General features: G+C 38.3%; 1 protein-coding gene across 1 annotated transcript in view; it reads left to right on the plus strand.

The window, feature by feature from the left end:
* The first annotated feature begins 9,579 nt into the window (after nt 1–9,579).
* The window catches only part of CHST9 (carbohydrate sulfotransferase 9), a 247,855-nt gene continuing 244,322 nt past the window's right edge, over nt 9,580–13,112 (plus strand). The window contains exon 1 of the mRNA XM_055559152.1: nt 9,580–9,700. Coding sequence (XP_055415127.1) covers nt 9,580–9,700 — 121 coding nt within the window. The remainder of the gene's footprint in view (nt 9,701–13,112) is intronic.

Raw genomic sequence — 13,112 nt, forward strand, 5'->3', positions numbered from 1 at the left:
ATCATTTCACTGGACTTGCTGACCACTCCCTTATTCAATCTGTAGTTATCACTTATCTCATCTGACATAATCCCTCTCTAATAACTCCTTCAAGTCATCTTAGAAATGACCACTCAAATTGCCATTCTGTTCTCCCAGGACTCAAAAACTTTTCAAGGACTCCCTCCATCTTTATGGGACCCTTTAAGGAAACAGAATTTCCTGCTGTGTTTACCTTTGGTTTCCAGAATGTGATTCTGGTGATTCCTGACTGACATATAAATACATGCTATAAGTTCTTGCGACTGTACTTAAACAAATGTAAAATATAACTAATATAACTCTATTTTTGTATTTTTCATATTTAATGCTTGGACCTCTTTGGAGTGGGGGAACAAGTAAAAATGAGAACTGAGATACAGTCCATTCAACAATAATCTGTATGGGTATTTTTATTTTTCCCCTGTTTAATACAAACAAGGGCCTTTGGTTTTAGTCTTATGCAGTCTTTAGAAATAGACTATTGTTGCAAAACCAAAAACCAAAATAAAGCTAAGAACCTTACACTGAACACGAGAATGTAAAATATGAGTTTAAAACTTTTTCTTCTAAAACAAAGAATAGAAGTGCAAAAGCTTGTCTTGTTATAGACCTTAATTGTAATTAAAATTTAATTGCAATAGCTAAAAGTAGAAGGTACCTGTTAAATAAATTACACAGGAAATCAAAGCAACAAAATGCATAAGGAAGCACCTACAAATTAGTGTCTAGTGAAGGAATATGCTTCTGTGTTCCTTATGACAAAACACATTGAACAATGGAGCTATTACAGAAATAGACCATGAAACACAGGTCTGAGAAACCATGTGAAACCTATTTGAAAAAATCAGTATTGTGCTACCCATTCATAGCAATTTCACAAACTGTTTTCCTTTAAAATTACTTTGTAATGGTAATGTACTATATTAGTTTTCTTTGCTGCTATAAAAAATCATAGCAAATTTAGTGGCTTAAATAGTACAAATGTATTATCTTTACAGTTGGTGGGTGGGCAGTCTGATCTCAGCTGACTAACAACTGAACACAGAAATTTATAACATACCAGTAAATTTAATTAATTATTTAATAATTAATAATAAATATATTTTAAATGATTGAAATTAAATAGAAAAGCTCAAGTATGACCAAGGTGAGGAGACATTGTTCAACACATATTTAAAACATGCTAAAGTTCTGTGAGCACTGTAAACTTTATTAGAAGAATTTATTGTTAGGAAGGTATTTTTGTGAAAAAATTTAAATTACTACTTACAGAAAGGGAAATCTTTAGATTCAAAGAAAGCAGAATAGAGAGGACTTAATAACCTTAGGAAACTAAAGAAGAAGGAGAAAATCCATTTAAAAATAAACAAACAGTGAAAACAGTGACAGACTTTATTTTGGGGGGCTCCAAAATCAGTGCAGATGGTGACTGCAGCCATGAAATTAAAAGAGGCTTGCTCCTTGGAAGAAAAGTTATGACCAACCTAGACAGCATATTAAAGACCAGAGACATTACTTTGAGGACAAAGGTCCAGCTAGTCAAAGGTATGGTTTTTCCAGTAGTCATGTATGGATGTGAGAGTTTAACTATAAAGAAAGCTGAGTACTGAAGAATTGATGCTTTTGAACTGTGGTGTTGGAGAAGACTCCTGAGAGTCCCTTGGACAGCAAGGAGATCCAACCAGTTCATCCTAAAGGAAATCAGTCCTGAATATTCATTGGAAGGACTGATGCTGAAGCTGAAACTCCAAAACTTTGGCCACCTGATGTGAAGAAGTGACTCATGTGAAAAGACCCTGAGGCTAGGAAAGATCCAAGGCAGGAGGAGACGGGGACGATGGAGGATGAGATGGTTGGATGGCATCACCAACTCACTGGACATGAGTTTGAGTGAACTCTGGGAGTTAGTGATGGACAGGGAGGCCTGGCGTGCTGCAGTCCATGGGGTTGTAAAGAGTCAGCATGATTGAGCAACTGAACTGAACTATAAAACCATAAACAAAACCACGAGATATGCCCCAGGCCATTAGATGGAAGAAAAATGTCACCACCCTTCTAGTAATTTGATAATCCTAGTTTGACCTCATAGGATCAGACACTTCTCTACCTATTAAGAAGGAGGAGCTAATGAAGGAGGAGCTCACAATGTATGCCTTACATCTGCATCTATGTCTACTTGAAGAAGATGGTCTTTTCCCCTCCCCCCCCTTTTTTCATTATAAAATTGTAGCTCACTCAGTCCTCGGGGCAGAGCTTCTTTGCCTGCCCGCTTGCATTTCTTATAAGCATCCTATATTAATAAATCTACTTCTTGCCTATCAAAAAAATAAAAATAAACAAAAGACAACAGTTTATGATAAATTACAATATATTTAAAAGTGGATGACTAAAAATACTACATGTGAAAACATGTGATATGCAACAGAAGTTGTTTTGGAGGAAATTAGTAAGCTTATATAAAGTGTTTTATGAAAAAGATCTGACATACATAAATTAGTTTTCAATTCAAAAACTTTGGGGGGAAAAATAAACCAGATATCCCTAAAGAAAAAAAGCAGAATGAAGAAAGAAATGAAGATAAGAGAAGAAATCAATAACTAGAAGACAAAAAACAACAGAGAGGCATTGCAATATACTCTTAAATAAAACAGACAATTCTCTAACGAGAATGTCCAAAGAAAGTAAAAGAAAGCACAAATCCTGTACTGAGAATGAAAAAGGGGTTATATTTACAGCTATGAAAGACACCTTTAAAGTCATAAGAAAATAGTATGAACAACTCTGTGCTTATACATTTGGACATTAAAAGGAAATGATAGTTGTCTAGGCAATGTACTTTTCTAAAGGTAACTAAAGAAAAGTGAAATGAATAAATAAATAACCATTGACAAAATCAAATCAGTAATCAGATTGATTTTCCATTCCTCAAATATAGGCCCATATGTTTGCCCAAACATACTTTGTTGTTCAGTCACTAAGTCGTGTATGACTCCTTGCGACCCCATGGACTCTAGCATACCAGGCTTTTCTGTCTTCCACTTCTCCTGGAATTTCCTCAGATGCATGTGCATTGAATTGGTGGATATGAATCTAATCATCTTATCCTCTGCTGTCCCCTTGTTCTTTTGCCTTCAATCTTTCCCAGCATCAGGGTCTTTTCCAATGAGTCAGTTCTGCCCATTCAGGTAGCCAAAGTATTAGAGTTTCAGCTTCAGCATCAGTCCTTCCAATAAATATTCAGAGTTGATTTCCTTTAGGTTTGACTGGTTTGATCTCTTTTCTGTCCAAGGGACTCTTAAAAGTCTTCTCCAACACCACAGTTCAAAAGCATCAATTCTTCAGTGCTCAGCTTTCTTTATGGTCCAGCTATCACATCAGTACATGACTACTGGATAGGAACTTGAAATATACAAAATCAGCATTAAAAATCAATAGTAAAATAACAAACTACTGGAAATTTCCTGGTGGTCTAGTGATTAAGATCCTGTGCTTTCACTCTAAGGGTCCAGATTCAAACCCTGGTCAGAGAACTAAGATCCTGTGCTGCACAGCCAAAATAGATAAATAAGTTTTAAAATAATAATAAACTACTCAGTAAATAGGGCTTCCCACATGGCTCTAGTGGTAAGAATCTGCCTGCCAGTGCAGGAGATGCAAGAGATGCGGGTTCGAAGTAGAGTTGGACAGTTGTCCATGTAAAATGAATAGCTTATAGCACACACAAAAGTACATTCCAATTGGATTAAGGTTCCAATTACGAAGAGTAAAACCTTTAAAATCCCTGAAAGGATATATGAAAGAATAATCATGTTATTTGAAGGGAAGGAATATTATCTTAGAAAATTTGTAAAAATCACAAACTGAGCTGGATGCTGTCCATTTCTGCCATCCCCCTCCCTGTGCTGAGGTTTAGGAAGTTCAGGGTACTGTACTCCAGAAAAGGCTGTCTGGTCCTCAGGCCATCAGTCAGGTTTGCCAGATGAGTCACTGACATGAAGTCTCAGGACAGGAGGAAATTGCAGATGGGGTAGTTTTTCTTCTGGTTCCCTTAACACTTGGCAACATCGTGTTGTCCGTGTCCTTGTCCAACAGGCTACAGCTCCCATCAGCTCCCCTCCCGGCCCCTCTCCAGGCTCCAGGAATAATGGCTTTACTTCCTGTTTTCACTTCCTGGAGTGGTTGCTGCTCCTTGACCTTGAAGACTGCTCTTCCTCTTGTTGGTTTCCCTAAAACCCTGAACACATCCTTGTAAGCTGTTCCCCAGTGTCTTGATTTCGAGTACATCACGTGTGTTCTTTCAAGACCCTAGCTGATAAATCAGCAAGGAAAATGAAAAAAAAATTGATTTTACACTTCTGCATGATAAAACAATCACACCACCAGCAACAGAAGGGAGGAAGGAAAGAAGAAGTTGCAGACAGGAAGATTTTTGTAATACTCATAGCTGATGAAGAATTCCCATCCAATAAGAAAAAAAAAAAGAACAATGGGAAGGAAATATAAACAGGAAATACATAGAAGAGGAAACTGGAATAGCAAAAAGACAAAGCAAAACTGACACCCCTGGTATTAGAACTTTTCTATCCCTCCACAACTTCTGAGCTACATGGCACCTTCTCCAGCCTCCTGGGTAGTTGTGGGTGGAGGAAGCCTGTAAAGCAGGCACCTGAGGCAGTCAGGACAGAGTTTTCTGTCTTCAAGCTTGCTGGGAGTGACAGCAATGGAGCGATGGCTGGAGGGGTTACAGAGGGGGAAGTCATTGGATAAGGAAGTTCGAACTGAGACCTAGGCTTCTAAGTAATGGAGCTGCACTTCACAGCAGCCCAGAAGAGATGGAGGCGGGAGTGAGGACTTGTTCATCAGAGATAGAGGCAAACAAATAGTGGAACTTTGTGCTGGTGGGGTAGTAAATTACGGGAGTTTGTCCCAGATGGTCTGTGTTTTCTTACAGGGTGGAAAAGAGATGGAGAACAGGGAATCTGCTATGAGAGAGGAAGAAGCAATGCTATGAGGTCCTGTGGAGGCTGAGAGTAGAGACAGGTGGTCCCCTGACTCTGGATTCTTCTAACGAGGTCTAAATTGACCTTACAAACTTCCTTCCTTAATACTATAGGCTACTGCCAAACTGAATAACTCAATTTTCCTTTTAAATTAATTGCCTCCATCTAGTAATTGCTACACTGTAATCCCAAAATGCATCTGTTGATAGTCCTGGTTATTGGAAAGAATAATTTCTAAAGTGCTGGAAAAGAAATACTGGAGTGAAATAATTATGTTTAAATCTTTGCAATTATTAAGGATTCCCTGGTAGCTCAGATAGTAAAGAATCTGCCTACAATGCGGGAGACCCGAGTTTGATCCCTGGGTTGGGAAGATCCCTTGGAGTAGGAAATGGCATCCCACTCCAGTATTCTTGCCTGGAGAATTTCATGGACAGAGGAGCCTGGCAGGCTATAGTGCGAGGGGTTGCCAAGAGTTGGACACGACTGAGTGGCTAACACTACTAATTACTAGGGATAAATCCACAGGATATGCAAATAAAAATAAATATGCACTTTTTTTAACCAAGTCACAGAGACCCTTTCAGTATTTTAATAGTCTGTTTCTCCATTTGAAGTTTAGAACTAAGGATTTACAAGTACAACTAGAAAGCTATCTGTGTCTTGTTATTGGAGCTCCAAATTCAACTCAGTGCAGCCCATTGTTGGGTACCTGTTAGTCTCAAGGTACTATGCTTATAAGCGAGGAAAGGAAGGATTGAACAAAATACAGGGAGCCTTTGACCGTGGAAATGCTGAATAATGCTGGTACATAAAATAGAATTATTCTAAGTAATTTCAATCTCCAGTAGTCTGCACTTTTTCCACAGGCATGGAGGTAGATACATGGTGTCCAAATAGGTGTGTGTTTTCCCATCACAACTGACCTTCAGGTTTGCTTAAAGCAATATGCTGTTCCTCGTGCCTCACCTTTGTTTAATGAGAGCCATTTCCTAACGCCAGTGTTGGGTTAATGGACTGAGATGGGAGAAAATCAAACGTATCTCTCCGTTTTCCACCAGATTGCTTTTCTGCCTTGTGGCTTTAATCACTCAGTTCCTCTCACATCTGCCATCATAACAATTATGGGTTTTCTCCCGACTTCTTACCCAGGAGGGTATGTCAGAATATAGCAACATTTCCTGAAGAAAGGAAGGGCAGATCCTTAATCTTTTTTTCCAGCATCGTAGGTAATAATTTTCCTCTGTGAACCCCCAAGGAATACTTCTTTTGGTTTTCACACCCACCATTTCCCACAGGTCTTTGGCTCTGTTCTGATTTATGAGTTCTCTTCTATCCTCTTTCTTCCGAGATAAGTTTTAATTATGTAGACAGATTGTAAAAGTCTCTTCTTTTCCTCGTAAACAACTATTTCTTTGCTAGTAGTAGATTTGGTCTAACTGGTTTCCTCCTATCCGAATCTTCTTGTGGACTCGGGAATGATGTCTGTTCATTGTTTAGCTGCAGCATCGAGAAAAGAGAACACTGGCCCTGTGCCCCAAGTTTCCGGGCCAACATATGGACAAGTGCATATTACAGACTGCAAGCTCTATGTTCCAGGTTTCCAGGCTGAAATTTGGACAAGTGCATAATGTGGCCTGGAGTTTTCCTTGAGGGATTCGATCTTAGAGCACCTCAAATTGCAGATCTCTCTCCAGAATTGCTATTTGTTGCATATGTTTGGAAAGTCCGTAATATTTCAGTTTTGAATCAATATAAGAGCAGAGTAAATGCCAGTGTTCAGGCACTTCAATTTTGTCTGAGTCTTTATGAACCTATGGACTGTAGCCGACCGGACTCCTCTGTCCTTGGGATTCTCCAGGCAAGAATACTGGAGTGGGTTGCCATGCCTTCCTCCAGGGGATCTTCTTGACCCAGGGATGGAACCCGCGTCTCTTAGGTCTTCTGCTGTGGCAGGTGGATTCTTTACCACTAGTGCCACCTGGGAAGCCAATAAGAGCAGAATATCACCCACCAAATATGCAGTATGATCATGCTCTGAGTTATTCTACTTATTTAAAAACTTCCCCCAGGACCAAAATCCAGAAAGTGCTTGAAATCCTCAAAAGTACATGTGAAAACGTTAACCATTGCCCCTTCCTCAAGGGACTAGAGAAGTGGATTCGAGAAAGCTCCTCTGACAATCACTGCTCTTACTCTGGCCCCGTCTGCATATCATTAAAATATGAAGGAAGAAATGTATTTATAATATGACTTTTTGTTGTATTACATAAACACTTTTACCTATTTGGTGGATTTCTTTTGTTTCTTTTTTTTAATCAAGAGATCTTACTGCCATATCCATGTCTAATTCTGACCTCAAAGGTTACCTTTGAAGCCCAACATCTGGGTGAAAATTGATTTTGCCAAGAATAGCTAAATATTATCCTTTCAGCAGGCTAGCAATCTGCCACAGCACATTTTAACTTTTACCTGGCACCTCACCAAACGCCTCTTAAAAAGGCTAAATCAATATTCTTTCAGAAGTTTTTGAGACATCTTTGGAGAGAAAGGAGAGAGAATTTTTAGACACAGCAGTGTGTGTGATGTCCTCATGCTAAGAAACCATTAATTCAGCTCATCCAAAGACGAGATGTGGTACGTGGCCAAGGAACGGAGCCAAGGTCTTTGACCAGCCTTAGACACAGTGCCATGACCTTGGCCTCATTAGATGGGGTGCTAATTACCTGAGCTCACCATACAAGCTACTGCATATTTGTATGATGGCTGTTCATAGGGAGTAGGGCTTCTTATGAACTCCGGGAGATGGTGATGGACAGGCCTCGGAGGCCTGGCGTGCTGCGATTCATGGGCTCGCAAAGAGTCGGACACGACTGAGCGACTGAACTGAACTGAACTGAGGGCTTCTTAACTTGAGTTCCAGTAAGGGTCCGTAAACATACTGACATTTGACGCAAGACTTTATGTCTTTATTTTTCCAAGGAGGGGATTTATATTTTCATCACATTCTCAAAAGTGGATGGAGTTTAAAAAAGAAAAACTAAAAAGTTAGGGTTCCACTAAATGTGATAGTTCTTAAAATAATGTCATTGCAATATTTCCTTAGTAACCTTTTATCACTGAGGTAGATTTCTGTAATCTGAGGTAAACTTCTCTATTCCCGTGTAATTGAGGGAGAGGCCATGGAACTCTGAACTTTTCATATTTATCCTTTTATGCCTTTTGAGGGATTTTAAGTGTACTCTTTAAATAAGAGACTCTGACTTTTTTGTTTTTAAAAGAAGGATTGGAAGAAATGCCATTTCTTTCATTATTTGTTTAGTTGTGGCTGAGCTAGGTCTTTGTTGCTTTGCGCTGGCTTTCTCTAGTTGCAGCAAGTGGAGGCGACTCTTCTCTGCAGCGCACTGGCTTCTTATTGTGGTGGCTTCTCATGTCTCCAAGCACGGACTCTAGGGTGGGTGGGCTGCAGGAGCTGCGGCTCATAGGCTGCGTTGCTCCGAGTCATGTGGAATCTTCCCAGACCAGGGATCAAACCCGGGTCTCCAGAATTGACAAGCGGATTCTTAGCCACTGAGCCACCAGGGACGTCCAGAGACTCTTAACTTTTAAAATAGAGAGAAATGATGATTGAACCCTTCATTTTTGAATTCTATATATTTTTAAGACATGAAGTGGTGCTTTCCCCCTTCATTCTAGGAACGTGTTTTTCAAAATCCCTTTTTCAAAAATCTATTCTGAGAGTCTTCTTTCCACTCACAAACATTTTAAGATAACCTGAAGTCTGGTATGCTTCCCCTAATTAAATGTTAGACTGTTACTTATTAACTAAAATAGCACGTTACTTGCGACTTCCCTGGTAGCTCAGCTGGTAAAGAATCCACCTGCAATCCAAGAGACCCTGGTCCGATTCCTGAGTTGGGAAGATCCCCTGGAGGAGGAAATGACAACTCCCTCCATTATTCTTGCCTGGGGAATCCCCATGGACAGAGGAGCCTGGTGGGCTACAATCATGGGGTCACAAAGAGTCGGACACGACTGAGTGACTAAGCACAGCACAGCATGTTACTTAGATAAGATAAGGGTCAAAATAGAAAATTGCCATTCCAGGGACATCAACTATAGTCTTTCCTGTCTTCTGAGTGTTATTAAAGTTCATGGAAATTCTCAGTTATATACTGCATGAAAGTGAAGGTTTTTGTCGCTCAGTCATGTCTGATTCTTTGCAACCCCATGGACTGTACCAGGCTCCTCTGTTCATGCGATTTCCCAGGCAAGAATACTGGAGTGGGTTGCCATTTCCTTCTCCAGGGGATCTTCCCAACCCAGGAATTAAACCTGGGTCTCCTGCATTGCAGACAGATTCTTTCCTACTGAGCCACCTGGGAAATTATTATATACTGCATATTTACACCATATTTGGGAAGAAATGTCATCAGCAAGCTACAGTGTGGATTTTTTAAAATTCTAGGTTACTTTGTGGAATGAGTGCTTAAGAGAAAAAGGAAGGATTGAAGCTCTGGGGGAAACCAAACCATGTGCTCTTCAGAAGTAAGGAGAGATGCAACCCTCTGAATTGGTCATGAACCCCAAACAAGTCTTCCTGTCAGTGCTGCTGTTTGGCGTAGCAGGGCTACTCCTCTTCATGTACTTGCAAGTCTGCATTGAAGAACAACACCCAGGTAACTTTTTTCCCCTATTTTTAATTATAATGGTCATTTTCAGATAAATAAGTTGTGGTATTTATAAATATATACAAAGTCACAAGATTTCCAGCAACACAAAACCTCCAGCTCCCCAAAGAAAGCATGGTTATACATTTCTGTCCCTTGGGACCATTCTTGGAATTTTTATTATCTTGGGCCAGTGGTTTGACAGCCCTTTCAGCAAGGACTGCTTGTAGAGAATTCATCTACTCACTCATCCTACCTTTGATGTGTCTTTTGGCATTGAGCACAAGCCTAATAAGAGCTGAGTATACAGCAAACTCTCTCTTTTAATTCCTTTAAAATTTTTACATTAATACTCCAGTTGGTGTAGAAATTCTTTCATACTTTTATTATAAAGCGAGGGTTGGCAAACCTTTTCAGTAAAAATATAGAAAGTATTTTCGGTTTTGCAGGCTATATTGTCTCTATCACAACTACAGTTGTCTCTATCTGCAACCAGTAGATCACAAAAGCAGCCAAATAGTGTTATGTAAACAAATGGATCAGGCTTTGTTCCAATAAAACTTTATTTATAAAACCAGGTGGTAGGCCACATTTGGTCCACAAGCCATAGTTGATTGCTAGTACTATACTCATTTTGTATTAATACATTGATTATTCAGGTTGTAATTTGCTACACTTTGGAGGCACTCCATTACTGTTACAGTGGATTATGTTTATAATGATGCAAGGAAATGTTTTAGAACACCATAGAAATATATACACGTAGGTGTTGTGAAATTTGGTTGTTCTCCATTGGTAGAAATAGCCTATGGCCTATGACAGTTAAGAAAAAGACAGTAAAAGCAGAACAATTCCTTCATTGTTTCCAATTGTGGCTCATTTGAAAATCATTCTAGATATAAAGCCCTTAAGAATCTGCTCTGAAAGATAACTCCATACTAAGTCATAAATAATGGTAATTGTAAAAGTGTTTCCATTTTAAAATTCCTTTCCTTGGTTTGGCCTCATAGACACTTTGAAATTATTTATTTCTATGGTAACTCTTGTGAAAAGAGTTTGCATGTGATTATTTTCTAGAGAACATGTAACATATTGTCAAAACTTATTTTTAATTCCCATTGTAGACATTATAATATTTCTGTTTTCTATATTACTGCAATATTTTATCATAATAACTTAAACAATATTGAATGAAACCATCTGTGATAAAATAAATAGGCTAATTCCTTTGGCAATATAATTCCTAGCATAGATCTTGTCACATAGTAAGCCTTCAGTAGGTGTTTGTTGAATGAGTGAATTAAAACTCATTGCTGACTGTAGACTGGAATGCAGCAATGGAGGAAGAAGCAGCAATTTCATTATTAGGAAGTTTGTTAATATCATAGTCTCATAATGAATTTCTCGAGAAAAGTGTCACAACAAAGCTCCAATTCGTAAAAGAAAATATATTCATATATACAGATTAATGGAGAAATGTTATGATTTAGTCTGTCAGTAAGAATCTACCTAACATCTGAAAAAAACAGTCTAATTGTATAATAACATGACATATACAATGCAATTTACAAAACTTATCCAGGAACATCAATAGCTACAATTTATTGAAAACTTAGTATGTGCTACATGCTTTCCCTTATCCTATTGATATCTCACTGGACATGATATTCTAAGTTTGTAAATGAGGAAGCTAAGGCTCAGGCAGATATTCAAGGCCCCACATGTGTAGGCTGAGATGCAAAGGAAAAGCTAGGATTCAAACCCAGGTTGTACCTCTCCAAAATCCATGCCTCTACCCTACACACTGCCTCTGTGAATGTGAAAAAGTGAATAATATTACCCCCTAGAGCACAGATGAAGGAGCTGAGACTTTAAACTGAAACTTTTAAGTGACATGTCCATGGATACAGAGCTAAGCATCTTCAAAGTATGATCCATGCCCAGGTTCTCCTTTGCCTTTTAAGTCCTAAAAGAACCTCCTAATCAAAAAAAAAAAAAAAAAACCAGAAAAGATAAACATATATATAATACATCACTGATACTATGTTTTAAAATCACTGACTTGGTAAATCTAAGCTATATTTATAAGTTCATAGAGGGCACTCTCGTCTACAAGTCAGATTCTTTTTAAAATTTTTAAAATTTTTCTTGACTTCATAAATTTTTCAAGTTGGGAAATTAGTGTCCCCAGTGAAGATAAGCTGCTAAAACATTTCCCATTTATTCTCTTAAATTTTGCTTGTGATTTGCTAGAAGTACTTTCTCTTATTTTCAATATATCCCAAGTGAATTATGTAATATTTCACAATCTACTCATGACAGTGAGTATGAACATTAGAACCAGGATTCCTTTAGATAACTATTTTACTGAAGAAATGTTTTATTATTCTTCAGTAAGACTTCATCTGGAGTTTTGCCTTACACTAGGCTAGTCCCTAGGTTATAATTCTGTAGTTTTCTAGGTAGACAGTTCGCTGTGTATTTTATATTTGTTTCAGATAACATCAGGAACAGCACACATTTTTAAAAAAAATTTATTTCTTTTTAATTGAAGGATAATTGCTTTACAGTATTGCATTAGTTTCTGCCGTACATCAACATGAATCAGTCATAGGTAGACATATATCCCCTCCCTCCTGAAACCTCTCTCTCATCCCCCACCCCTTCCCACCCCTCTAAGTTCTTACAGAGCCCTGGTTTGAGAGGAAGATCACTCATATTTTTAAGGCAGTCTCTTTAAGTCAGAAAATACCTGGATGTGTGCTTTGATGGTAAAGAGAAATCTGAGTTTTGGACACTTCAGAACTGTCACTCACAGCACTTTGGAAGATGTCTGCTCCTCTGTAAGTAGAGCAGATTTTAAAGCTCTGGATGGTTTGATCTCATGTACATTTCAGTTGTACCATAAGAGCTCTTAGGTTCTTTTCATACACTTTTTCTTTTGAGGCTTTTAAAATCTGGTAAGATATGACTGTTTTCTTGCCTTCCTAGTTTTCCTGGGCTGCTTCTTATTAAAATAAAATGCTTGAAGATTATGAAAAAAATCTCAAATGTGCTCTATGTACTAATAGAAGATTATGAATAGACAGATATTTTGGAGGCAAAGAGGGAAAATGTGTGACAGAGAAATTAGAATCTATCCAATTATACAACAAAGAGTTTCATATAAGCATCCATTTTTCAGTACCATTATCAATTAATTTATGCATTTCTCTGTGTTAATTTTCAGTATGTGGATGTATTATTATCAGTTTTATTTTGTACATTTTTCCCCTAACTGTTAAAGACTACAAGTTTTACATTCAGAGGAATCTTGAAAATCTCAGATCTCCTTGTTAGCTCTGTGACTCTAGCCTTGATTTTCTCATCTGTAAAATGGGGGTAATAATCTTTTCCCTGTAGGGCTGCAGTGAGGATCAAA

This window comes from Bubalus kerabau, chromosome 21 (assembly GCF_029407905.1).
Source record: "Bubalus kerabau isolate K-KA32 ecotype Philippines breed swamp buffalo chromosome 21, PCC_UOA_SB_1v2, whole genome shotgun sequence".
NCBI lineage: Eukaryota > Metazoa > Chordata > Mammalia > Artiodactyla > Bovidae > Bubalus > Bubalus kerabau.